The following is a 24004-nucleotide window of genomic DNA, read 5'->3' as shown; positions in this document are numbered from 1 at the left end:
CTCGCTAGCACACTCACTCACTCACTCACTCACTCACACACTCCTCACTCACTCACTCACTCACTCACTCACTCACTCACTCACTCACTCACTCCCTCGCTCGCTAGCACACTCACTCACTCACTCACTCACACACTCCACACTCACTCACTCACTCACAAACTCACTCCCTCGCTCGCTAGCACACTCACTCTCTCACACACTCACTCACTCTCACACTCACTCACTCACTCACAAACTCACTCCCTCGCTCGCTCACACACTCACTCACACACTCACTTGCAAACTCGCTCACACTCACTACTCACACACTCACTCACTAACACAAACTCAGTCCCTCGCTCGCACACTCACACTTACTCACTCTCACTCACTCACTCGCTCGCTCGCTCACTAAACAATTAACACAGGGCAGTTCTTTTCCCAAATAAAGTCAAATGTCTGAATAGGAGACATAAATATGAATGTAAGGAAATTGATCTCATTAAACAGCCTTAATCCAGAGCTTGACATGAAAGACAAAAAACAGAAAACTGTGATTATGTGACTAAATACTAAAATGAATCTGAGTGTGGGAGAGACGAGCGCTTGAGGAAGCCGCAGCAGGCATGAGACGAGTCCTTCTGTCTGCACTGACTTTCCCAACAGTTCTCCTCCAACAGGAAGATGAAGTCACAAAAGAATTGACTCTCTCCACGGCAACAGCTCTGCCATGGTGACGGGCCGCGAGCCGAAGCTCAGGGACGTTCTCCATACAGCCGGAAAGTGGAAAGAAAGTCAAGCCAGATAAACCTGTCACGGGAGTGAGATCGCTGCGACAAAACCACACACGCGGCCAAAGAAACTGAATTATTCATCCAAAATAATCACACGCCATGTTAGAAGAAAGCAAATGCAAATTTAGTTTTTGTGTTGACATATTGAATTTTTAAACAGGAAGTTGGGAACATGTTGCCAACAGTCAATAGCAGAGACATTTTATAAATGCTATTTTGCCCTGTAGTATTATTTATATACTATTATAATATGTCCTAATATTGTGTTGGTCCCTCTTTTGCTGCCAAAACTGCCCTGGCCCATCGAGACATGGACTCCAGTAGACCCCTGAAGGTTTTCTGTGGTATCTGGCACCAAGATATAAGCAGCAGATCCTTTAAGCCCTGTAAGTTGCAAGGTGTTTTTGCCTGAACACCAGTAACACAGACTTTTGCAGCAAGCCTAATGGGCACCCTGACTGGTCCATACGCCTCAAACTGAGCTGCTCTGTGTATTCTGACAGCTTTCTATCAGAACCAGCATTAACTTCTGGAGCAGTTTGAGCTCCAGTAGCTCGTCTGTTTGATCGGACCCCACGGGCCAGCCTTCGCTCCCCACGGTCATCAATGAGCCTTGGCCGCCCATGACCCTGTGGCCGGTTCTCCACTGGTCCTTCCTTGGAGCACTTTTGATAGATACTGACCACTGCAGACCGGGAACAGCCCACAAGAGCTGCAGTTCTGGAGATGCTCTGACCCAGTCGTCTAGCCGTCACAATCTGGCCAAACTCGCTCAAATCCTTACGCTTGCCCATTTCTCCTGCTTCACACACATCAACTCTGAGGACAAAATGTTCACTTGCTGCCTAATATATCCCACCCACTAACAGGAGCCGTGATGAAGAGATCATCAGTGTTATTCACTTCACCTGTCAGTGGTCATAATGTTATCTGATATATATATCGAAAAACAACATATTTTAAGTTAACGCAACTAATGCTAGCATCACTCCTATACTGTGGTAAAAGGATTGCCATGCATTGCCTCAGTTTATTGCTTTAATAAATATAATGCACGATAATTGTGTCATTATATCAGGTGCAAAGAGCAGTCACAGTGATTTACTGTAAAGAGCGCATGACATTCACTACAGTCCCATTAGGGCTCTGATATTAGCACCCTCGTCCCCTGCCATCAGTGACAGCAGGGGCAACGGGGCAGGAGTTTCCTCTCAATCGCAGATCAAAGGCAGATTAAATGGGCTAAACTGTGTGTGTGTGTGTGTGTGTGTGTGTGTGTGTGTGTGTGTGTGTGTGTGTGTGTGTGTGTGTGTGTGTGTGTGAAAGAGAACGATCAAAGTCCCTCCATGTCCACTGGCATGAAACCCAAGCCAGCAGCTGTGCTGTGTGCCAATGCGGTTATGTGCTACAGATGTGCTGCCATCAAGCGTGTGTGTTACCAAATATGTGTAAGTACCAACACGCAGTGAGGAAAAATCACTAATGAGATCGCTTTAATATCTTAATTGTTTCTCCTAGACAGCAATGACATTAAATGACCAGGACTGTTCCTTGAAGTGTCTGTATGAAAGAATTGACATGTATTAATCGCTTTTTCTTAATTGCCAGAATTTGAACAGCTTGTACTTAAAAAACAAGACGTTCACCGACTTCCTCGGTTGTGTATGAAAGCCTGTAAACTGATTTTTATGTGAAGGTCTTTGTAAATATTAAATTATATTCTGACAGCTTTCTATCAGAACCAGCATTAACTTCTGGAGCAGTTTGAGCTCCAGTAGCTCGTCTATGCAAGTGTTAATCAGCGACCTTTCTATTATTTACACAGATTTTGACATATATAACATACAAAAAAGAATAGATTAAGCATCGACACCAGGAGGAAATCTGTTATAAGTTATCATTTAGACACAGTAAAACACATCTCAACATTCACAAAGGTTAAGGAGAAGCATTACTGCATACACATTTGATTTCAATTAATAATTGGTAATTCAGCAATTAAATTATTTAGTTGTTTTTTTTCCAACAACAAAACCTGAGCCAAATATTACATTTCTATAACTGTGATAAGTTGTTGAACATTTTTTTGTGTGATTAATCGCAATAAAAAAGAAATGTTTTTTACATTTTTAATATATTTTTTTATATAATAATTTCACAGTTAATCAAATTAATGTAGAAACAATATAAAAAGAGTATATTTTAAATACTTGTTTAAATGGCATCTTTTTATGAATGAAGGCCAGTATTACTGATATTAATACAGTTACTTTTTTTACATTTATTATTAGGCTTCAAAAATATAACGTTTTTTAATTTAAGTAAACTTAAAGCAATGCTAACATAAACCCATAATAAATGTCATGTTTACTCCTGCCCTTCCTGTCTTAACAGTAAGGAAATATACAGACATTTAATACAGTTATCAGTTATATGTAGTCTGCACTGCATAAACTATAAATTAAATAGTTAATCCTTATTAAAGCTACAAAAGTTATTTAGTCAAGAGCAGCGAGTCATTTTCTCTGTTCCCTTTGTTCTTTAACTTTACTGACAGGAAGCTTTATTGGCTGCTGCCCCTTTAAGAGCAGACAGACACGCGGATCTCACCGTCTATGGATCGCGCCTCATTCTCTCACAACTCTTTTTGTTCATTTTAGACTTTATATAAATCATTTAAGATTGCTCTTATGAGGATAGTCGTTGAAGATATGCCTTGAAGCCAGTCTAAAATAAAACGTAAGCCAGCCCCTTCTGTTGAGCGCGCTGTTCTGAGATGATGCCGAACGACCGCTGAATATGACGTCAGCATCAAACATACGCCGAGACGGAGATGAAAGATATTTGATGATGTGCCCAGATATGCTAAAGCCCATATTTAAACGAACTAACGCGAACGCAGATAGAATTTCATTCAGAATAGGACACCTGATAGTCTGAAAAAATAATACCTAATTTGGAAAATAATAATACCTCTGAGACCACATTTAGCACTTTTAATGGCCTTAAATTTGACAATTTTGATTTATCACTTTTTAATACTTTTTAAAACCCCGCGGACACCCTGGTTTTGGAGATGCTCTGACCCAGTCGTCTAGCCGTCACAATCTGCCCCTTGTCAAACTCGCTCAAATCCTTACGCTTGCCCATTTCTCCTGCTTCACACACATCAACTCTGAGGACAAAATGTTCACTTGATGCCTAATATTTATATATATATATATATATATATATATATATATATATATATATATATATATATATATATATATATAATCAAAATGAAATGAAAACTGACCCATTAACTTTATACACATTAATTGCAAAAAAACAACAACTTTACACCATCCAAACAAATTGTGACAATTTTCTTTCTTAATTGGATATCTTGTTTTTACTCTAACATGCATCACATTAGGGAACTATTTTGTCTTAAACCCATTATTTTAGCATTGCTTATATACTATTTATTAATATTTTAATTAGCGTTTATTTTTTATTTTAATTTTAGTATTTTTTGATATATTCTTTTTTCAGGTTCCCTCTTCTAGGTAAAGCACTTTGAGTACTTAGAAAAGCGCTATATAAATGTAACAAACTATTATTATTATTTATATATAGCTTTAACATATTCCTTTGTTTTCATTTTAGTTCCTCAACTCTAACTTATTTCAGTTAGTTGCCACAACATTTCAAATTTTCAGTAGTTTTTTATGTTTTTCATTTAATATTTATATTTTATGTTATTTCAATTAAAAATGATTTTTAATAGTTAGCTAAAAATATCTGTGCTTCATTTGCAATCAAAGATTTCAATATGAACATTTCTCATCAGATGATCTGAGCTGCTCTCTCTTTCATAACTAATACTTTTAAAGTATTAAGCTTTGCTAAATATGTAACTCATTTCACACCGTTTTATGCAACAGTATCGCAGAACCTTGGCCACCGACCACAACACAACAGCATCAGGGTGACGAATTTTGCACAGGGAATATAGTTTGTGTCTATTCTCATTATTCCAAAGACAAAGTTGATACTTAAAGGAATCATAATGGATCGTGAGTGATGAAAGAGCAAAGCACATTCAGCTCTGCCAGCGAGAGAGGAGAAGAAACACTGACCGTGACTTTGACATCCATCTGAAAGCAGCGCACAGCTGCAACTCTGGCTTTCACTGATCCAATAAAGGCTCTTCACACTCCACAGATAAAAGAGAGTGTGTCTGTGCGCGCTCACAAAAACATCAGATATCGCAACAACTGGAACAGATGTTTTGGCTTGAATAGAGCTAATACAGTGCTGGGAGAATCTCACAAAACGCACATTAAAGGGATAGTTCACCCAAAAATAAGAATGTGATGTTTATCTGCTGACCCCCAGTGCTTCCAACATGTAGGTGTGTTTAGCCACGTTTCGACCGCAGGAACTTTACCCAGGAACCAGGGTCTAAATGAATTTCCGGGTAAATATTTCCCCCTCCTAACGGCGCTGCTCGCGGGGTAGTACTTTTTCAAAGTTCAGGAACTTTCAAGGGCGGGACTTGGGCGCTGAACATGCTGATTGGCTGAGCTCACGCAGCATTTTATTTCAACTCGGCATTTTTAAAAGTCTTTTGCGAGGTTCGGTCTACGTTCAGTAAATATCAGTCTCTGTCTGATGGAGCGCGTTCGTCTCACCAATCTCACGTGCAATGTCCGTAATAGCTGATGATAATATACATTGTCATTTTAAATCTAGCTTTACAAGCTTTCTGAATATGCTGCTCTTTTCTGTCGTTGTTAATTTCCTCTTTAGTAAACCTAACGTTATACATAACCAGCAAAAGCAGCACAGCTTGAATCTCTTCCATACTCGTTATTCATGTTTTACAGTCTATTTTTCACCATGTAAACGACCTGACCGATTACTTTTAAGTGCGTGTCCGTACATGACGTGACGGCGCGCGCCGCGCTCATGTTGACAAGAGAGGAAAGCTCATTTTTCTGAGGGGTAAACTTTTTATTTCGTAAGTTATGAAGATAATGTTGGAGTAATGACAGCGTATATTGCCCCAGGCAGTTTTTACTTTAACTGCGCCTGACAGAAGAATTAATTTTTTCCTGAAATGATTATTACACTTTACAACAGATGAATAGCTTATATAATACTGTATTATGCTGCGTTCACACCGCACGCGAATGACGCGAATAAATCGCGCTATTCGCGCGAAGTTGGACGCGTGAACATTTTGAATCCATTCGCTTCATTCGCGCGTCAAATTCGCTTCATTCGCGTGTGACATTCACTACACAACAGGCGCGAATTCACGTCATGGGAGGGGGTCCTGCTAGTCATTTTGACTGGGTCACTTGACTTCTTTTCTGTAAAAAAATACTGCTGTTAATGTGTGACAAAACGTAGTTTGAAGACTTTTTCAGGCGATAATATTGTTGTTTAATGCTCAAATCTGTGTTTTTTTATACAAAAAGTGCTCATTCGCGTGTGACATTCACTACACAACAGACGCGAATTCGCGTCATGGGAGGGTGTTCTGCCAGGCAGCGGCAGTCGGCAGAAAGACTATCCGAGTTAAGGCTGCTCTCACCGGGGTTGATGAGCGCTGAGCTCCGGTGATCGCCTGGGTCTCACACCTCCGAAAACACCAGATCAAATTTTCAAATAGGAGCTCTCTTAATAAATAAATCACATATTTGACCTTTATACAACTACATTCTCGCCTGAAAAACTATTAAAAGTAAATTTTGTGACACAATAGAGTAGTATTTTTAAATTACTCTGGCCTCGGGGTTCCCCTATGGGTTTCCCATCCGTCACTTCACCACGTGACAGCAGTAGCAGGCTCCTCATTGGTTAACGCGGCGCGAATATCCGCCAAAGTTCAGATTTTTCAACTTGCGCGAATCACGCGTTCAAAACGCTCAATTCGCGTGATCATTGCCACTTCATTCGCGCGAATCGCGCCATTCGCGCCGCCTCATTCGCGCGAATCGCGCCGCAGAATGCCTATTCGCGTCTCTGCATTGACTTTACATGTAAATCACTCGCGCGAATCGCGTCATTCGCGTGCGGTGTGAACGCAGCATTAGTCCTGGTGGCCGTTAAGAGTTGCTATGGCTACAGTTAACACACTCCAGCTGCTGGAGAAAACAGCGGAGACATTTCTGATGCGGCAGACAAACTGCACGTGACAAAATGATTGCGTTTGAAAGTCATCACATGTAAACACCAGATCGGTTTAGATAACGTCTCATGTAAACAGTCCACTAAATCTTTCAATCGGTACACACAAAAATGATTACTGTCCGTCAGTGACTTGGAGGAGCGGTCGCGCGCAGTCCTACATCACGGACTAATCTGCCTAATCTTCATGGTACTTTAGATCGCGGTGGAAACGCAGACAGCTGCAGGTTTGGGGGGAGAAAAGTTCCTGTAAAAAAGTTCCTGGTACAAATTGTTCCTGGTAATTTTGGTGGAAACGGGGCTTTTGTTTCTTCAGTAGAACACAAATGAAGATTTTTGACTCAGCCTTTGCTTGTATAATGCATGTCAATGGGGTGTATTTCTATGAGAGTAAAAAACATAAAGACATACGAATCCATATTAAACCCTGTAGCTCGTGACGACACATGGATGTCTTAAGACACGAAACGATCGGTTTCTGCCAGAAACACAACAGTATTTGTTATTTTTTACCTCATTTCAGACGAATCTCATCTAGTATTTCCAACGCCATTACTTCCACCGAAGGTCAAAATACCGGCACAATCATCAATATATATATATATATTCATCTTTAGTGCCTGCACGGATCGGTTGCATGAGGAATTTATGCATTATACGAGCAACGGTTGGAGTTAAAAATCTTCATTTGTGTTCTACTGAAGTAACACCATGTTGGAACAGATATGTTGGATGCCCTGGGGGTAAGCAGATAAACATCACTTCTTTTTTTTTGGTGAACTATCCCTTAAATACAAGATATATTCAATTATATTTTGCATTAAAAATGGGATGAGTTTTGGGAAAAACTATCTGAGCTTTCTGGAAAAGTCATTATTGCAAATCTAATGTCTTCAAAACCATTTTCGCTCTGTAAATTTCACATATAATTACAAATAAGCTATCAAAAATATACGTTTTGCTGACACGTTTCTAAAATGTCCAGTTTTTTAACTCATTCCATGTCAGAATTTTTAAAAAACACCGCTTCTGCTTCTTCTTCACCTGTGTTTTGGTCAGGAGATTCTGCACTCTTTAAGAAGATGCGTAATATCGCCCCCTACCGTATAACACTGAAAACATGGGCTGCTGGAAAATTCTGCAATGGCAAGGATTAAATGTTTAACAAATGCTTTTTTTTCTTGGCTATACGAACGCTAAGGGAACATTTCACATTTTTGCAATTGTTACTTTTGAATGCTCTCTCACAGATGTGTAAGTGATTTACATGTTAAGTCAATGCAAAGACGTGAATAGACATTCTGCGCCGCAAATGACATTACATCATTCTCACGAGTTGAAAAATCTGAACTTTGGTGGATATTCGCACCACGTTAACCAATCAGAAGCTTTCTCTAGTAGTGACAACATTGAGGACAAAATCATATGTGGTGGATACCAGGAGCTGTACGATACATCTTCTTACTTTATAGAAATAGGAATAAAAAAGATCTTGCTTGGAAGAAAGTGAGAGAGGAAGTTGGACAATCTGGTAAATTGTAAAAAACAGTCTTTACTCAATTTGAGCTATACATATTGAGACTATAAGCTAGTTAAAGCCGGCAAATTGACCTTACTCGCCATATTTTAAAACAATCAATGTCCGCCATTTCGCAACAAGACAAGCCGCCTGGCAGAAGCCCCTCCTATGATGCAAATTCACGTCTGTTGTGAAGTGAATGTCGTGCGAATGAAGTGAGTAAACTCAAAATGTTAAAACGTCCAACTACGCGCAATTTATTTGCGCAAGTCGCGTCTGGTGTGAACATACAGTGAAAATGTTGAGCTCTTCCTGAGTCACTCATCTGTGTCGACTCAAACATGTACGGCTGCTCCACAACTGGTGATTTCTGACATTTTGGCTGAGTGAGATTGGCTTGTTTTATTGTTGACTGAGTATCTGAAGTGAAAAGGAACCACTGGAAGGGGGCGGGGAGCAGCAGCAGCTCATTTGCATTTAAAGGGACACACACAAAAACAGCGTGTTTTTGCTTACACCCAAATAGGGGCAAATCTGACAAGCTATAAGACATTATCTGAAGAGGTATTATGAGCTGAAGCTTCACAGACACTCTGTGGATACTGGAGATTTATATTACATCTGTGAAAACTGTTTTTAGAAAGTTCCCTGTTAGCTGGGAAGTAACGTGCAATTTTGAAGTAGAAAGACTGAAATAGTATGAAACTTCAAAAAATCTTTTTTTACAGTGTTGATGATGCTAAAATTACTCAATATAAAAAGACAAATCACAACTGAGAGTCATGAAACCTAGAACAAACCTCAAAAATAACGTTTAATTTTAGTTTTCTTCATGCACGATATAATACGTTTGATTTTCCCATCAGTATGTGTGCGGATGGTCATGTGTATCGGGATGGCCGTGGGCGTTCACTCCTGACCCTCTCTGGGTCTAGTGCTGGACCCCTGTGAGTCAGTGAGCAGCTGAAGGATTCTGGGAAGGATCTGCAGTCAAATGAACACCAGTGACTGTAGGCCTACAGGGAGGAAGCTCAACGGGAAAGTGAAGAGCGGATGATAAGCATGCCAGAGAGAGACGCGCTGAAGTCTTTGTGCAGCGAAGTGGGACATCTGACCGCAGTCGTGACAGAGCGCGTTTGGAAATGCCAGAAATAATTCCAGCTGTCTGAGACCGGCAACCAGCGAAAGGTTTCTGATATGATGTTAAACTTAAATGGTTAGTTCACCCAAAAATGAAAATGCTATCAATAATTACTTACCCTAATGTCGTTGGACACTCGTCAGACCTCCGCTCATCTTCACACACAGATGAAGATATTAGTGTTGAAATCCGATGGCTCAGAAAGGCCTTCATTGACACCAATGTCATTTCCTCTCTCAAGACCCATAAAGGCACTAAAGACGTCGTTACAAAGCCCATCTCACTACAGCGGCTCTACAATCATTGATGAAGAGGCCAGAAAAGTCTCTTCATAAATAACGACTTGTATAGTGATGGGCGATTTCAAAACAAGTTTTGAACAGTTATGAATCAGCGAATCGATTCATGATTCGAGTTTGGCACACGACCCGTCCATTTTTGCGCACAAAAACTAAATAAACAAATACATTTAAAAAAATAAATATTTATATACTTTTTAACATCAAATGCTCGACTTCGGTGCTGTTTTTCTTCATGGCGTATGATGTCATCACGTCGGAAAGGTAGCATAAATTAGTTTAACGTGGCCATGATTTACTAAAACAGGAACAAATTCTTAATTTGTGACCACTATATATATCTTAGTATCTTAAAGGGGTGGTTGATTGCCCCTTTTTACAAGATGTAAAATGCGTCTCTAATGTCCCCCAGAGTGTGTATGTGAAGTTTCAGCTCAAAATGCCCCACAGATAATTTTTATAGCATGTTAAAATGGTCACCTTTTTGAGGATGAGCAAAAACATGCTGGTGTCCCTTTAAATGCAAATGAGCTGAATTGTTCAGCCTTCAAACCGGAGTCGGAAAATGATGGAAACACTCAAGAAGAAGAGACAACATGTAGAATGAGACAGGCCATTTCTGAATGGATAGAGGATGAATTTAATGTACAAATGTTGCTCAAACAGCGACATTACAGACTCACTAAAGTTACAAAAGTGAAATCATAATTAACCACCCCTTTAAAAAAACAGATATCACCGTTACTAGATGAGCTGATATGAAACTGTAATAGCCAAATTAATTAATCAACACCTCAATTACAGTCTAAAATGCATCGACAGCGCGGTACAAACTAATTTAAATTCCCGTCACAAGTCGCTCATTCAAATTTCCATTTGCACTCACTCAAAAGAATAACTCTGTGCTATTTTAAGTGAAGGAAGCAGTGAGTGAGCAGGGATCAGTTCATTAGAATAATGCAATTATGAACGCATCTCCAACGAGAGCTTTAATGAAATGAGTAGTCAGATGGTTTAAGTCTTAGAGCTCTGAAAATCATGCATGTCCAAAAACACGACAAGACATTTCAGCATTTCAGCGCTCGCCTGCCTTACACCACACAGCGTGGAATTTGAGCTTATAGTAATTCCACCGAGCGTCTGCCCCCTGTTAAGAGCTCAAATGTTGGGCTAATCTCACTGTGTTTGGGGTCAGATCCGGGCTGATAGACACGACCCAACACTTGCCCTTCATGCGGTGAGAAGCAAGAACAATGAGTGCTTTGACTCAAGCAGAGCGTCTTTACTTTACTCAGCACACACGAGCACATCTACACATTAATAAAACAGCAGCTATTTCAACATAGGGCTTTAGAAAACCGTCGAGTGTCTGGTGCTTTAAAGAACCTAGAAAACCAAATAATGTCTTAAAGGATTAGTTCAGCTCAAAATGAAAATGTCCTGATCATTCCTCCCCCCCCCCCCATCTCATCCAAGACGTTCATGTGTTTCTTCAGTGGAAAAGAAATTAAGCTTATTGAGGAAAACATTCCAGGATTTTTCTCCTCATGATGGACTTCAATGGGAACCAACGGCTGAAGGTCCAAATCAATGAGGAAGAGCTTCAGAGACTCTGATGATCCCAGAGGAATAGAGTCTGATCCAGGAAAACACGTCATTTTCTAAAAAATAAAATAAACATTTATATACTTTTTAACCTCAAATGCTTGACTTCGGTGTTGTTTTTCTTCACAGTGTATGACATTATCACATTGGAAAGGTCACATGATCTTGGTGGAAGTACCAACCCAGTGCCAAAAAACTCCATCTCATGTTCTCCTCCAACGTTATCACCATCAGACATCGTTGTTTAATCTTTATTTTTTTAAAGGGTGTTTGATTTAGTCTTTGCACATTCGTTTAACACGGTACTTCCAGCTAGGTCATGTGACCTTTCTGACGTCATACATCAAGAAAAAGCAGTCGTGCAATTGAGGTTAAAAAGGCCAAATTTGTTGAAAATGTGTGATGGTTAGTCTGGATCAGACTCTATTCCTCTGGGATCATCAGAGTCTCTGAAGCTCTTCCTCATTGATTTGGACCTTCAGCCGTTGGTTCCCATTGAAGTCCATCATGAGGAGAAAAATCCTGGAATGTTTTCCTCAAAACACTTCATTTCTTTTCCACTGAAGAAAGAAACACATGAACATCTGGGATGAGATGGGGGTGAGGAAACTATCAGGAGATGTTAATTTGGCAGTGAACTTATCCTTTAACACGTCACGGGATGAATAGGAAATCTGATTGAATGTAATTCACAGCACGAAACAAGACGATATTTTCCTTGAACTTGTGTATTTTGATGAACATCCACCAAGTGATATGTAAGTTAAGATATTGATTGGACACAATAAAAACAAAATGATGTGGGAACTGGGAAGTGTTATCAACAACCCGTTTTTTAAATCACAGCTTCATTGGAATACTACCAAACCTGGTGTCTTATGGCATCTGGAATGTCAACACACAAAAAAATTAGGACATGATTTGAGCAAAATAGTCACACTTGTGGTCTTCGGTCAAAAATGGCCGACCATAGGAAATGAATGGCAAATCGACAAAAACAATCTACAAATTGGCCACAATGCTGAAAAAAGTACACCGCAGTAAAGGGATGACCCTAAAGCATCAAGAGTGATATAGAAACACACACTCCTACGAACCACTGTCTGTGACACAAGGTTTTATCATCATTTTGAAGTGAACTAATCCTTTAAGGCCTGTTCACACCAAGGATGATAATAACTGATAACTATAAAGATAAATATCTATCTAAATTTAACATGACACGGGATGAATAGGAAAACTGATTGAATGTAATTCTTGGGATAAACATTTGGGATAATGTATGCAAGCACACAAGTCAACCAAATATATAACACTGTTCTAGTGGTCTTTGGATATTTTAATCCAAAAAATCTTACATATTATGCCTTTAAGATACTTTTTTTTTCTTAAGGAGCAAAATGAAATAAAGATATAAAGTCTTATTTTCTGAATTTTTGTGACTATGTTTTAAACAAGAAAAAATATCCGCCATTGGGGTGATACCTTTATTTTTCCACACCATTAGTAGATATTTTTATTAAGCAAGCATATATACTCACTTAATCTTGATGTTTTTGTTCAGAATACGAGACTTAAAGGGCAACTCTGGCGAATTTTTAAGTTTATCTTGATCGTTATATCTTTGTGAGTACAGTCTATAGAAAAAAAAAAATGGTGTTTGCAACACGGAGTTATTACAGTTAATGCCCAGAGCCGCCCTCAGCTAAACGGCAGCTTTGGGGGCATAAACGTAACGGGTGTCTTTGAGCCTCTTAACAGACACAAAATGCAATTCAAATGTCTGTCCAACATGAACAGGTCCCTCACACGACAACAAGATGCGTTTAGCCACTTAGCCATTGTTTAAATTCACCTGTTTTAGCCGGCTAGCTGTGTCTCGCGCTGAAGTCCCGTGGGGACGCAGCAGTAGCCGGAAAAAAGGCAGTCCAGTTGGGAAGAGCGTCATGTGTGTAAAACAAGATTATTTTATTAGGCTACTGCACATCTTTCCTCAAGCCGAGTGTGCCCAAATGGAAGGATAAATAAAGTGTACATTACCTCCACAGTGGCTGCGCCCGTCTTTAACCACGGAATGGCATTTTCTTCCACCGGCCCGGCTGTGTTGTGTCTGTGCAAGTTAGTCAAGTGCTCGCTGCACATTTATACAATTCGGAAAGGCACAAACGCAAACCATTTCTTCTTCACTTGTGAGCCCGATCGGATCATCACTCTAGTGATGTCCAGTCACGAACGAATTGTTCTTTTGAACCGGTTCTTTTTAGTGAACCGGGCGAACCAGTTCACCAAATCGGACTGAATCATTCTAAACGGTTCGCGTCTCAAATCAGCGCTGATCGCACACGTTACTTTAGTTACTCTCTTTCTGACATGAGTGACAGTCCCTCCGTATATAAATAAACTAATGTCTTGAATTATATGTTGTAACTCCAACCGTTCACTGAACTGAGTCATGTTTTGCTGAGAGATCTGATGAACTCACGAGCCGCTGATACTGAGCATGAGCGAGTAACTGAACGAGCAGCGGTCCTCAGGATCAGCAGGACAGAATCGAAAACCGTTTCTCTCGGACACGTTCAATACTGAGGACCGACGAGCCGATGAGCAGAGCCTCTTCATACACACGATGCTCTTCTCGACTTTCCGGCTACCGCTGCGTTCCCACGGGACTTCAGCGTGAGACACAGCTAGCCGGCTAAAACAGGTGAATTTAAACAATGGCTAAGTGGCTAAACGCATCTCGTTGTCGTGTAAGGGACCTGTTCATGTTGGACAGACATTTTAATTGCATTTTGTGTCTGTTAAGAGGCTCAAAGACACCCGTTACGTTTATGCCCCCAAAGCTGCCGTTTAGCTGAGGGCGGCTCTGGGCATTAACTGTAATAACTCCGCGTTGCAAGCACCAATCCGGTTCATTTTTTTTTTCTATAGACTGTACTCACAAAGATATAACGATCAAGATAAACTAAAAATTTTGCCGGAGTTGTCCTTTAATATCTGAAATAATTTTTCTTCTCAAGTAAATGTATCTTGATTTAGGAATGTTTTTACTAGAAAACAACAGGATATTTAGGTCTGGAGTCATTGCTTGTTTTGTCACCTGCTGGGAATAAATCATCTTGCATAAATAAGCTTACAGGGTGAATTCAGGGTGACACTTTTTGCCACTGAGATGACTTAGAGAAAGTGTCCCAATCAACCTGAATTCACCCTAATGTATAATAACAGCACAGCTCTCCTCAACAAGACTTGCTGGAGATTTACTGATATCTCAGCATTCACTGAAGCGTCCAGGTCGCACTCGGTCACCATTATGTTTGGTCTAAAACGCAACTCCACTCGGGTTTTACGACAGGTCAGCAAAAGCAAATACATTTTCTGTCATCCTTGCAGGACTGTGATATGAAGTGTGTAAAGTAACATTTTAGCAACTGTGTGAACGTGAATAGCACAACTGGCACAACAGCGGTATAAAGATACATATCTATTGGTACAATTTGCGTCACATGATGTTTTCGTTTGTGTCATTGTTTTTAAATACCTCCGTCTTCACAGTCCACATTATCGCTCTATGATTCTATCGCTCACATTATAACATTGTTGCTCTATGATAAATTAAAATAAGCTGATAACATCACTGTTTTCTCCAGAATGACTGTAGAGCCATATAAAATTTTGTTGCAGTATTTTCCTGTTTATCACTGTGAAGCTGCTCTGAAACAATCGTCATTGTAAAAGCGCTATATAAAGTTGATTGATTGATTATGACGCGAAGACGCCGTTTTCAAATTTATCCGCTTTGGAGAGCGTTTTCAAAAACAGTCTCAGTGTGGACGGAAGGACAAAACAGAGAGAAAAAGATGCAATTTTAAACGAAAACACATTAGTGTGGACATGACCTCAGTAAAAGGTCTCTATGTGAGTGAATGAGTGTGTGTGTGTGTGTGTGTGTGTGTGTGTGTGTGTGTGTGTGTGTGTGTGTGTGTGTGTGTGTGTCACATTTTATCCATGTGCTTTTTTTCCTGCTTGCACTTTCATGGGTCATATCTGAAATCTGGAAAAATCAAAACTGGGTCATTTGACCTATGTAATGTAAATGCAGCCTAATAGTGACTTAAAAACACCTTGAGTAGCTGTTGCATACAACACCAGCCTGCTCTAATGTAGCCCAAAATCACATTAAATGCATTAGATTTGCCTCTTCATTGCAGTAAAAGCACATTTTATACTTCTGTGCCACTGGCATCATGTTTTTTCATAGTACTTATAATATGACTTTTAATAGCAAAGTTCCCCCTCAGGCGGCGAGATGAACTGGGTTAATATACTCACTCTTCAGTCTACGTCAACCATGACCACTGTGTGTGTGTGTGTGTGTGTGTGTGTGTGTGTGTGTGTGTGTGTGTGTGTGTGTGTGTGTGTGTGTGTGTGTGTGTGTGTGTGTGTTCTAATATAATACAATCTAGCAAAAGCCAACAACGTGAATGTCAGAGTTTCCATAAGCATAAATAATGGGTGCAGAGACACAAACGCTGTCTTGTTTCCGTTTATAGTTGCGCATTACAGAGAGACCTGCTAAACGAGGTGACAGGACACTTGAGACAATTAACACTAATTACTAAATCCATCGATAGTAAGCCCAGCCTAAAACAAGACCCCGTTATTTCACCCACATCTCGTGACCGTACGTTTCACACAACGTAACCCGTGCTAGGGTTTCACCAACTCTAACCAGGCGATTACAGCTCATCATTAACAAACAGGATCGTTACACCGGAGCGATCAGTTTGTTGGGCTTCTGGGTGAGATGGTAATTGCCACATATGGAATCAGATGACAAGAATAGCATCCCATCCTCGGGTGTTGTGTGATCGTCCTGGAAGTCTCAGATTTGACAGTTGAGAAAATGCAACAAATGGGAGCAAACACACTCCAAAAACCAAATCTTCACGCAAACGCACTAAAATGAAAGCTTTCTAATCATTTTTTTGGGAGGTATGATCTGTCTTAGGGTGCTTTCACATCTGTAGTTGGTTCATTTGGTCCAAACCAAGGGCTAACAATTATACATTGTAGCATTTTTCCGATTTTTGGGTTGAAAAAGCTGAAAATGCTACAAAAGTTTTCACACCACACTGATTGCTTTGGTCCGAACCAGTTGAAACGAACCAAAATGCAGTCACGTGACAGCATCCGCATCACTCATTGGCCATGGCGTATTCCCTAAACTGCTTTTCGATTGGTCAGAATTTACGTGCGGGAAAATTCCAGGAGAAGTGGAAAAGCCAGCAAACTACACAACTATGGAGAGACGACTGCGCGGGCGGGTTTTGTCCCTGGCCATAATGCATTACATAGTTTATATACACCAGTGTGCAAACAATACATTTCTAATAATGAAGCGTGGATGTGACTAGAAAACAACTTTCTAAAGCACTGCAAACGGTGAGCGCATATCGCTCGTCACTTCAAGCGGAGGCGTGCATTAATTCTTCTTGCTACGGCAGCTGGTTTAGTCCAAAAATGATCAGTACTTCTTTCAGTTGGCTCTGTTTGAGGTCAGATCACGTACTCACCACAAACAAACCACTCCAAAGTTCGTTTGAAAGCGTATTTGCTAAACTGCTTTTCGATTGGTCGCATGTTATGGAGCTTGTTTGGTCCGCTTTTGGTGCGTACTCGAGTGCGATTTTCACACCTGACCAAATGAAACCGCACCAAACGGGAAAACGAACTCTAGTACAATTCAACCGAACTAAATGAGGAAGGTGTGAAAGCAACCTTAGGGTGCGTTCATACTTGTAGTTCGGCTAGTTTGGTTCGGACCAATAAACACAACATATAGTCCTGGTCCGCTTAGCGTTCACACTGGCATTTTTAACAGCGAACCTAAAGTTACCGAACCAAAGGCACAGGGAGACGCTCACAACCTGATTGATCGGCTTATATGACGTAGGATCATCTTCTGATATCACGTCCTGTTTTTGGTTCGTTTACATGTCTTTGGTCCGTGTTGCGTTCATATATCAATCGAACCGCACCAGAGTTGGTTTGGAAGCGGACCAAGACCCGTCTTTATAGCGGTCTCGGTCCGCTTGTTTGGTGCGCAGCAGGGTTCAGATGGCAGCGTTCACATATGTTCAAATGAACCGCACTAAACGAGTAATCGCACCAGGGTTCGTTTTAATCCAACCAAACATGACAAGTGTGAACACACCCTTAGTTTGTCCCATGTGCATTGCTAGAAACCCAAGAGTTCTCTTTTATATGTGTCCTAGCAGACTGAGCGAGGAAAAAAACCCGGTCACACCGTATCAGCCCATCTCTCCCTTGAGGAGAAAAATTGCATAGCTTTGCTAAACATGAAAAGGCTTTTTACACAAACGCTGTCCTCCATCAGGGTCGTTCTGCTTATGAAGCCCATCAGCCCTGACCTCTCGATTGTAAAGCTCAGAAGCATTGATCCGTCCAGGAGACCATGGTCTGATAAGAGTGTGACGTTTAGATATCATCAGGTGTCTCGGTGCAAATCAGACACAAACCACTTTATCATAGAGGAACAACTACTGTCGACACTACAAAGAAACACAATCCTTACGAGAAAGTACCATAGTGATGGTTCTGTGGTATTCACATGGTACACTTTAAAAAAAAACAAAAAAAACATGGGCAATACTATAGTAAAAATGTCCAAAAAGCATGTAATCACTGAGGTCCAAAAAAACATGGTATTACCATAGAACTTGTCCAAAATTAAGTGATATCATGGTACTCCAAAAAAAAAAAACAATGAAAATGTGCATGGTGCATGCTAAAAACCATGGTTTTATCATTGTTTAGTTACATATCATGGTACTGATTGATATTAATTTACCATAGTATATGCATGACATGTCAAGGCATTTAATGAATACAATGGCATTACCATGGTAAATGTACCAAAACATGGTGTCATCATCATGGCATTGGCACATGACCAGAAAAACATGGTTTTGCTACAGTGCGTGTCAAAGAAAATTGAGAAATCATGGCACTCCAAAAAAATACCATGGAACTTTGTTACATACCACGGTACTGAATATTTTTTATATTAATTTACCATGTGGCATTGAAAAGAATACAATTGTCCAGAAAAAAAATCCAAAAATCATGGTATTTCCATAGTACTCTAATATCATGGTACTCCAAGAAATACAATAACAATACCATTGTGCTAGAAAGCATTGTATTCTCGTGGTACTTTCTTAGCAGTCATGGTGCTGAATAATTGCTGTATCATGGTACATGGTCATGTTTAAACAACACAATGGCATTACCATGGATATTTTATCTATATATCATAATTTTATTCTTTTTTATTCTCTTTGCAGATGTTCATTTGAGTTAAATATGATGAGTGAAAACTGGGTTTGATGGAAATAGCAAGTTTGACAAAAAGGTGTGAGTATGTGGAAATCTGTGGAAAGGTATGGTAAGTTGAAATGGGTTTAACTAGAACGTTCTCGAGTAAAAATCAGGGAATAGTGATTGAAATGGATATTATGAACGTGTTTGAGAAAGAAATGAATGAGATGTGATGTAAATAAGATGGTACATGTACGTAGATTTTAAACTGAAGGATGTTTTAGTTTTTATTTCAGACGACTATTGCGTTTTTGACCTTTTTTTTTTTTACTTTCTAATTATCTTTACAACTGTTTTAATTATCCTTGTTTTTTATTTTTTAATTCGTACACATGGTATTCTAATTTCTCATGCATATGTTATCACTATTTTAATTCATTTCTATGTAAAGCACTTTGAATTGCCCTTGGGTATGAAATGTGCTATACAAATAAACTTGCCTTGCCTTACCATGGTACATATTTAGAGAACATGGAATCATCGCGCTACATGTCCAAAAATCATGGTATTCCCAAAGTACTTGTCCAAAATGGTGATATGCTACTCTAAAAAATGCAATGGCATTACCATGGTACATGTCCAAAAATCAAGGTATTACCAAGTGGCTAAAAAACTGACATTACGGACCTCATGGTTTTTTCATGGTACCTTGTTACATATGACGGTACTAAATGATTACCATTTATAATTTACCATGATACACATGTTGGCATAGGACATGGTAATTATATGGTATTTTTTGATGTTGTCATTGTTACAAATTACTGTTATTAAGAACATACCTAATGATGTCGTCATTGTGTCCCAAGTAAAACTTCTGTGTGTGTTCTCTGGTGTTGTAGACCACTCCAACTCCAGCCACAAAATACACAATCTCCTTCCCCGCGGTGTAGTACAGGTTATTCCTGCACTGATGTCCTCTGTATCCATGAATCCACTCCAGCCTCAGCTGACAGCGAGGAGCCGTCTTCTCTGCCATGCTCGCTCAATTTGCAATGGTCTACAAATGTGTCATTTAGCTGACTAATGGTGGACTTTCTACAGGGACAGGACGTCTCTCTGGGGTCAAGGACACAATGGTGATGAATTGGAACCTACAGGCTTTCAGTCACCAGTTCAGATCTTTAACCACTAGGCAACACCACCCTATGGCACTGCCACCATTCAATGTCCTCCTGAAGTTCATGCATGCAGCACGGGCATCATAACTGGAACATCCGCTGGGTCACCAGAACAGGCTGTCCGGAGATCCCAATGGGAGTCATGAAGAAATCAGGCTAAAATGAAGGAAAAAGGCTGATATTTGGATCCAAATTAAAGGGAGTTCAACTACAGCATAAGATGAAACAGTCAAGAACAGTCAATGGAACTGTTGGTTGCACCTACCAGCCATTGCACCAGGCTTGAGAGTAAAGAGCATGGCAAATGTGCATTACCATTAAACAAATAGCAACATTTATTGGACACTTTCTGGACGTCTTTAAAGGGTTGCAGAGACTTCAGGTCTTCAGCTCAAAGCCATCGTGGTGTTAATCTTCTCTAAAGGGCAAAAGCCGGCGTGTTTGCCTCCATGATTTCAAGTCATTTCAAATTCAAACGGTCTTTTTAAATTCAAACCGTCATTTCAAATTCAAACCATCATTTCCAACCGTCATTTCAACGTTTTTAACCGTCAGACGACTCGACGATCAGACCTTACCCACAAACGCCTTCATCTTCTTCCAACTTTCGCCTAAAGCTCTTCAATTCCCAGTGATACTCGAGCAAACTCTTCCATTCCTCGCGTGATCCGGATCACTGGATCATCAGCAACCGGGTCTGAGGTGCAAAAACCCTCATTGTGGACGCAGAAGAGCTTCTTTAGGTGGATTAATCCCTCCACCGCGAAGTCAGCGCAGCGTTGAGGGAGGAGAGACGCTTTGAGTTAAGTTATTGGCGTAATATTTTGGAGAATATGATTTCTGGTTTCTAGTAACCTATTCGGCTTGGTTACTACGACGCCTTGTGGCCCGTTTCCGATGATGCCTAGAAGCAGAGAAAGCGGCACCGCGCATACAATCATGGGACTTGTAGTTCTAAACGCTCGCCAATGACGCGCAACTCCACGAAAATGACTTCAAATCCCATGAGCGCTCAGCACGCGCTGTCCAACGTGCTGAACATACGGGTCTTCTTACTATATCCCTCTTGAGAGGCAGCGATACGGTTTTATATTATATTATATTATATTATATTATATTATATTATATTATATTATATTATATTATATTATATTATATTGTAAACAACAGCATGTTTGGAGATACCAAAAGCATATTATACAAATCCTAAATGAACGCGATTGTATTTGTAATTGTAGATTTATTTTTATTTTTATAATAAGAATTAAATAAATATACAATTGCAATTCGATTAGGGTTAAAATTACATTGTGCATTATATCCCTCTTGAGAGGCAGCGATACGGTTCTCTATAATAAAATATAATATTAATTATATCATATTATATTTATATTATAATTATATTATACGGTATTCATGTTATATTATTTTGTAAATGACAGAACGTTTGGAGATACCAAAAGCATATTAGAAAAATCCTAAATGAACGCGATTGTATTTGTAAATTATTTTTGTTAGTATTAATTAAATAAATATACAATTAGAATAATTTTCGATTAGGGTCAAAATTAAAATTCTATTAGGGTTAAAATTCCATTGTGCATTAAAAAAAAGGACAGCTGCAAATGTGACAGTCGAATGGATAAAAGCTGAGCTTGTGAGGCAAACCTACAGTCGCGTGTTTAACGTGTGAGTGGACACGTTCACGGTCACCGAGAGGACGCCGGGAAGGGCATCCCCAGCATCCCATAATACCCAGCGGAAGGAAATCCCGACACCACTGAGGCTGCTTAAGACGGAGTCACGTGACTAAAGAGCTCAGTGCATCTGTCAAGATCTTAATGAATGAAAGGTGCTTAACAGCAAAAAAATCATGCACATATATTGCAGCTTTAAATAAAAAAGATGTTTATTTAGCATACCTTCAATTAAAAAAAAAAAAAAATCCTATATAGCCCATTAAAGGGATAGTTCACCCAGAAATGAAAATGTGATGTTTATCTGCTGACCCCCAATGCATCCAAGATGGAGGTGTGTTTGTTTCTTCAGTAGAACACAAATGAAGATTTTTAACTCAACCATTGCTTGTATAATGCAGTGGTTCTCAAACCTGTCCTGGGGACCCCCAACCAGTACACATTTTGCATGTCTCCCTCATTAAACACACCTGATTCAAATCATCAGCTCATTAGTAGAGACTCTAAGATTTGAATTGGGTGTGTCTGATGAGGGAGACATGCAAAATGTGCAATGGTGAGGGCTCCCTAGGACAGGTTTGAGAACCACTGGTATAATGCAATAATATTAATTCTAATCAGAGAATTGACATGTATTATACGAGCAACGGTTAATTTGTGTTCTAGAAACAAACAAACCTACATCTTGGGTGCCCTGGGAGTAAGCAGATAAACTTAAAATGTTCATTATCGGGTGAACTATCCCTTTAATCTGGTAAACATTTTCAATAGGTACTACTACATAAAGATCGCGAGTAAAATAGCGTAATACATGTCTAATGCTTAATTTGAATTATGGACATAATTGCTTCTAGAAATGCTGAGGATGGATGCATATGCTACATATTAGCAGTCTCAGATCTACAATAAACCATGTTAAGCGTGTAAAACAGTGTAAAATCAGAGTAAAATGTCAGTTTTGCATTGCCTCCCACACAAATGTCAGTCTCTTGGTTTAGGGTTGAGTTCGCCTGAGTAACCTGGAGTAGCCTAATTGGATTACTGACGACTAACACATACACTCAAATATAAAAGAAACAGTTTTCCTTTAGGGAAAGTCTTCAATCGGCCCACTTTGTGTTGCCTACATGCAAGACTTATGATAATGCTCTACTCTTTACTTTCACACTAGATATCCCAGTATTGATGTTTGTGGGGAACAGTATTGCCCAGAGATTGTTGATCCTCTCCTTCCTTTGAAAATGTCAGATATTACACAGATCTCAAATGAGATTTTTCGAGGATGTGTGAAATGTTATTTTGACAAAGCTGAAGTCACATGACAGGAAGTCGTGCCAAATGTTGTGGTGCTGTGCGTGATGTTGCGTCTGAAACTGTAAACCTCAAGAACTAATCACAGACATATGGAGATCACAGATGGTGTGTGTGTGTCTTTTATTTTTAGAACGTACAGTTACAACATCACACGACCAAAAGTGCTGAATACCATAACGATTAAAAATGTGACACTGATTTCATATTAATTCATATTAAGTTAATGACATTTTTGACGTAATATTGACTGTTTTTGTTCTGTTTCAGCAGAGAAAATATTTCCAAACAAAGATCCCAGCGCCTTTCAAAGCAACAGCTGCAACACTCATTACTGAACATTACTGAATGAATCGGTGAGTCAAAGATTCAATGACTCACTCACTCACTCACTCATTAACGAATCATTCGTTTGAACAAATCGTTTAAATAAAGACCCCTGCTGCCACCCACAGTTAGTTTAGTTTCATGTTTAAAAGTAGCATTCGTTTAAACATTTCTTATTTGTATATTCAAAATATATTTAAAACAATCTCATAACACTATTTAAACGCGGTTGTAATTTTATTGGGAACAGCCTTATAGTGTCTTATTATTCTAATTTAAAGGTCCCGTTCTTCGCGTGTTTTTGAAGCTTTGATTATGTTTACAGTGTGCAATATAACATGAGTTCATGTTTCGCGTGTAAAAAACAGTATTTTTCACACAATTGACTTATCTGTACAGCGCTGTTTCCTCTGTCCTAAAAACGGCCTGATGATTTCCTTGTTCTATGAAGTCCCTCCTTCAGAAACACGTAACGAGTTCTGATTGGGCCAGCGCTTCCCGTGCTGTGATTGGACAGCGCACTTTGCCCGGAAAGGTCCCGCCTCTTACCATAATGGGGAGATGCAAGCGCTGAATGCGCGCTCTTCTCCACGTGGGAGAGTAACGAGACCACGCCCCCTA

The 24004-nt window shown here is 39.7% G+C and overlaps 1 protein-coding gene across 2 annotated transcripts in view; it reads right to left on the bottom strand.

The window, feature by feature from the left end:
• Nucleotides 1–20873, bottom strand: part of eml6 (EMAP like 6) — a 158763-nt gene extending 137890 nt beyond the window's left edge. For both annotated transcript variants that reach the window (XM_067431383.1, XM_067431384.1), the window contains exon 1: nt 19710–20873. In XM_067431383.1, coding sequence (XP_067287484.1) covers nt 19710–19906 — 197 coding nt within the window. In that variant the 5' untranslated portion in view covers nt 19907–20873. The remainder of the gene's footprint in view (nt 1–19709) is intronic.
• Nucleotides 20874–24004: the final 3131 nt, after the last annotated feature.

The sequence above is a fragment of the Pseudorasbora parva genome, chromosome 22 (genome assembly GCF_024679245.1).
Source record: "Pseudorasbora parva isolate DD20220531a chromosome 22, ASM2467924v1, whole genome shotgun sequence".
Classification (NCBI taxonomy): domain Eukaryota; kingdom Metazoa; phylum Chordata; class Actinopteri; order Cypriniformes; family Gobionidae; genus Pseudorasbora; species Pseudorasbora parva.
This window is presented reverse-complemented; position numbering and strand designations above follow the sequence as displayed.